The sequence below is a fragment of the Montipora foliosa genome, chromosome 6, assembly GCF_036669935.1.
Source record: "Montipora foliosa isolate CH-2021 chromosome 6, ASM3666993v2, whole genome shotgun sequence".
Taxonomy (NCBI): domain Eukaryota; kingdom Metazoa; phylum Cnidaria; class Anthozoa; order Scleractinia; family Acroporidae; genus Montipora; species Montipora foliosa.
The window spans coordinates 73477915-73482914 of record NC_090874.1 but is presented as its reverse complement, the minus strand read 5'-3'; the positions used below and the strand labels follow the sequence as shown (position 1 = coordinate 73482914).

Genomic DNA, 5000 nt, shown 5'->3' with positions numbered 1-5000 from the left:
CGAAGGCAAGCTTCGTGGCCTTGGGGCCAATTCTCACAGAACCATTGCCGAAACTTTGCAACTCACCAATGCACCAGAGTATACGTATGGAAAACGCAGAATAAAGTTTAAATTAAGAAATAAGCTGTACATAAAACTAAACTGCTCGTTTGGAAGTCTTTGGAAATGATTTTCCTTTGATTAGTAGTCTAAGAGCTATTTGCGATTGAAATTGTAACCTGAAAGTGTCATTCTACACATGAAGCACAAAAGGAGCGGAATACTGGAAAATAATTTATATTAAATTAGATATTACATACAAAGGAAATTCGAAAGGACAGAATTGCCGTCATATAAGATTTTCTTTTTAATAGTTTCAAACAGCAATCCGTGCGTTTTATGCTTGAATGATTTTCGGAGTCAATTAATAATCGGCGGCCACAGTGCTCGCGAGCAAGTTTTCTCTCTTTTTATGCACGAGTTTCACCATTCCTAGTATAAAGAGATAAGTCGCTCGATATTGTCTCCTTCTTTTTTTTTAATTTGAAATAAATTATATTTGGATTCAATTTCTAAACAAGTTCGTGACCTCTTTCCACGCAAGCAGTCGTAAACTGTTTGTGATCAAGCTCTTGGAGGGTGCTTGCATTGTTTGCGACGGAGTTATATGCACATATGGAGACAGTAGCCAAGAAGTTCCGCATGATTTCACTCGTGATTAATCGTTCGTAACGTAGCGTGGGAAAACTGTAATCCGCGTTGGTTTCCTCTTCATTTTGTTTTCAACTTATCATTTTCTAAAGGCAGTAAATTCCATAGAATCCGCTCACAGTGTCTGTTGTTATTTTCTATTCTCTCCTTTTGCCTTATCCATGAGAAATAATTTTCATTTTTGTTTTCAGCCAGAACGCCACTTCTTCACAATACTTACTAGCCCCAATGGCTAGTGGAAGCTCAAAATCTACTAGCCAAAACTGAAAATTCACTAGGCTGTGGCTAGTTGGCTACTGTTAGTGTTGAGCCCTGCCTTGTCCAGTGCTATTATCTACATGTATAAAGTGAGATATGATGTAATCCTCAACCAATCAGAGAGTGCAGAGCAGTGCATCACCTGAGCAATTATACTAAGGAGATGCAGTCGCTTAAGACTTCCTTTTTACAAGAGGGATCAATGGCAAATGAAAGGTGTATAAACACGTGACCCATGTCCAGGAAAACAATGACATTTACAAAAAAAAAACATTTTGAGGCAAATCCCATGAATGTACAGTATTATCTATTTTTTTTTATGTAATAACCCAAGTTATTCTCGCATTTTGATGTCATCTGTGATCTATTACTGAACACACGCACAGCAACATGGAATCTATTTGTTAAAAGGACCTTTAAGTAATGTCTTCTAACCCTCTATAAACTACCAGAAAAGCATGTTAGCACAAGTTTATTTCATATAAATATACAGCCTTATAATACTACTTCTCGCAGTTAGCATGGTACTATCGCTCGTCTAAGCGAGCAGCAGTTTTACGCAAGTTAAAGTACATTATAATTTACAAGTTGAAATACATGCATGCATACATTCTGGTTACGACAAAAGAAGTACTGTACAAGTTACTTGGAAATAATAATAAAAATTTATAGCATTTAAACTTACACTTTCTTGTTCCTGCGAACTTGTAGCCCTCAAAAGTTTAGCCTTTTGGGGGCTCTCCTCAGCCTTCCTTTTTGACATTTTCCTAGTGAGATTTCAACAAATAGCATTAATGTACCAGTCAAAGTGAAGCTTCAACACCCCCCCCCCCCCCCCCGAGCAACCCCCCGGACATTTGAAATTTTGGAAATTTTTTGCTCAAATGCCCACCCCCCCGGCCCAAAAAGCTGTTCAAATGCCTAATCATACATTGTAGGTCCATTTCAGGTGATCAAATGCCCCCACTCCCGGGAAAATTGCCAGATTTTTATAAACTGAACGCATTGGTTTTACGGAGTTCATTCATGCCATTATTTACACAACCAAAATATCAATCGTCGCTAATGTATTAAAATATTCATAAATACACCGGTCGGTCACAGCAATTGACCTCTATAAATCGTATCCGGTGACGTCCGTATTGTTCTTTATAATGTAAATACAATTTAATATAATTATTTATATAGTCAAAGATAATATAAATTGGTTCTTAATACCTTCAAATACGGAACAAAGTTTGTGTAGGCCTTTGCTTTTCAACCAATCAGCCACGAATGCGAAATCTTTTAATGCATCAAAGTTTGTCTCCGCCATGATTTATCAACCCGCGTGGAAAGGTAACATGAAATCGAGGCTAGCGATCGAATTCCCGCCCACTACGAGTGGTGATCAAATGCCCCGCCCCCAGGAAGACGAAGATCATCAAATTCCCTCCACATAGGACAGGAAAAGGAGTCAAATGCCCGGGGTATGCCCAGGGGAAGGGATGTTGAAGCTTAATTCAATTTGACTGGTACACAAGCTTAAAGAAAACATGTATGGCATAACCTGAGTAACAACAAAAATAATTTTTGAAAACAAACAAGCACGATAAAAAGGTTGAAGCCTTGAGATTTTCTCGGAATATCTTAAATTAGTTATATTTTCAGTTAACTTACCAAATCCATGGAGTTCGCCAACAGTTGGAGATTCGGTTGACAAAAGAGGGTAAAGATAACCTCAAGTAAACTTAACTTGTTGCCCTTAGAACAAAGGTTTTTATTTGATGTTTTATTCCTGTATAAAGCCTTGAATGGCCATATAGATCTAGACATTGAATTATCCAATTATGTCCAGTTTTTCAAAGAAACTGATCATTACATGCTACGAAGAAAGTGTGACTGTACACTGAAGAAGAACTACGCAAGAACAAACACTTTTAAATATAGCTATTTCAACAGGATTGTAGACATGTGGAATTCCCTGCCACAATCAGTTCGTCGGGCACCTAGTATTAAAATTTTTACGAGGATTGTTGGGGATTTCCTGATCATAAGTCTGTGATTTATCACCTATTATCTTATCTTATTTATATTAGTAATCCTATTTATTATCGTATTCCTATAGTATTTATTTAATTAGCTATTGGACTGGGCTTTCCACTGTAGCCGTGTACTGATATACTTCCCTATTGTAGTTTAACGAGATGCTTCCGTGAAGCATATACTGGGTTGCCTGTGGTACGTGTTACAGAAAATCAGAAGGCACTGAATTGTGTGGTATTCAAATACAGCATTCCATTCTCCGAAGAATAACAAATAAAAGAGAAGCGAGAAACATTGGCTTCTGGGCTGACATGTTGATAATTTTCAAGTTCCCTCACAACTTCTTTTCACCACAAGTGTGCCCTCTGAGCATCTGACTGCTTTGTAATACTAAAATTCACTGACGTTAAGCCCTTTCGGGTGGGGTTAGTGTCAGGATGGGAGACCAAAACAATGAACCCCTTGAAAAAACACAAGCATCTGACCGAAAATACTATTAACGCTAACAAATGCGAACTCAGCAAAGTACAGATTTTGTTAGCTTGCTTTATGCAAAACAAATATTGATGCAAAAGCAAATAACTATTGATACACACTTTTTGGAAAGAGCAGAAGGAAGTTTCCGGAACGATCGATCGAGAATAAAATATTTACGACATAAAAACAACATTAATTTTGAACCATGGATATAAAATATAAAAAGTTACGATCAGCGACAAACATTTTGGGAGATTTATTTTCCGTGTCGGTAAAAGTCTTGCCTGTCACTCCCCTGCTAAGTGGTGTCTTTGTGCATAGAGCCTTCTGCTCGTATTTTCTTAGGATAGAGAGGGTAATGGCAATGCGTAGACTTCTCTGGTGGACACAGTAGAATGATAAACTTAACCTGCAATGGCGTCGAAAGTCATGTAACGCGAATGGCGTTTTAGTGGATCTTTAAACAAAATATGCCCTTATGGAGCTCAATAATGGAAAGTCAGTTGGATAAACTAGGCAGGCGGCGAAAACAAATACCGTAGTTATTCGGTTATAAGGCGCACAGTTTTTTCAAGAAAAATCCGTCTTTGGGTGGCAAGTTAGTGCTAAAATTGGGGTGCGTCTTATAGCCAAGTATTTTCGTGCAACAAAATCTTAAGATCACAATTTGAGAAGAACTTGCAGTTTAAATAACACAAGAAAAGGACGCTAGTTGTCTATTAAAAAAGAAAAGTGCTTTTAGAGACCTTTAGAACACCAAACATTAACGACTTCAAGAGAAAAGCAAACAAACGGAAATTGCATACGTCCTTAAGAGCACGTGCTCAGTAACGTGATACTCGTGACAACAATACAATCGTTCAAACCTTGTTTCAAATTCCAAGAATCGTGTTTGTCGCTCGTATGAAAAGTTTCTTCTCTGAACAAACAGTGTGGAGATAAAACATACCTTCTTCGTTCATCCAGGCTTTCTTGTGCACTGCAATTTGCATCCTTGGTGGCGTGTAGATATTCAGCTGTCAAACACCTTTGAATATGACTTTCCGTGGGAGTTTTTGCACTGTTCGCTTTCGGTTGAAGTCTGAAGTCTGAACTTGACTATTTATTAAGTTAAAAGGCTCAAATAAACATGTATGTGTTGTATGTTTATCATTTCAGGAGTGAACTTTTAGCTTTTGTTTTTACGTATATCATTAAATGCGTGCCTTTTTCACTTTGTTTACGTCAACAAAAAGAGTTCGCATGGCAGTCGTGTAAGGATAATTGTTCTCAAATTCATCACATCCTTTTGATAACTCTCAATTTTTTGGTGCGTCTTATAACCGAGTATTTTCGCGTAATTTTCAGTTTGAGAACTTAGCTCGATTAAGTTTGGGGTGCGTCTTGTAACCGAGTGCGCCTTATAACCGAATAACTACGGTACCTGGAATCGTAAAAGCGACGAGTAATGGACTTCGACAACAATCTATCGCCCGTCGAGCAGAAATCAAAGTGAGCTGTATCAAAGTGAGCTGGTATCAAAGTGAGCTGGTAATTTGACACGATCGAGT

General features: G+C 37.9%; 1 protein-coding gene across 2 annotated transcripts in view; it reads right to left on the bottom strand.

The window, feature by feature from the left end:
- The window catches only part of LOC138008399 (schlafen family member 13-like), a 56510-nt gene that overhangs the window by 50551 nt on the left and 959 nt on the right, over positions 1–5000 (bottom strand). Inside the window, exons 2-3 of one of the 2 annotated variants that reach the window (XM_068855727.1) lie at positions 2608–2691; positions 1634–1715 (exon numbers count right to left, since the gene is read on the bottom strand). In XM_068855727.1, the coding sequence (XP_068711828.1) occupies positions 1634–1711 (78 nt within the window). In that variant the 5' untranslated portion in view covers positions 1712–1715; positions 2608–2691. The remainder of the gene's footprint in view (positions 1–1633; positions 1716–2607; positions 2692–5000) is intronic. The other variant, XM_068855726.1, reaches the window with a different exon arrangement.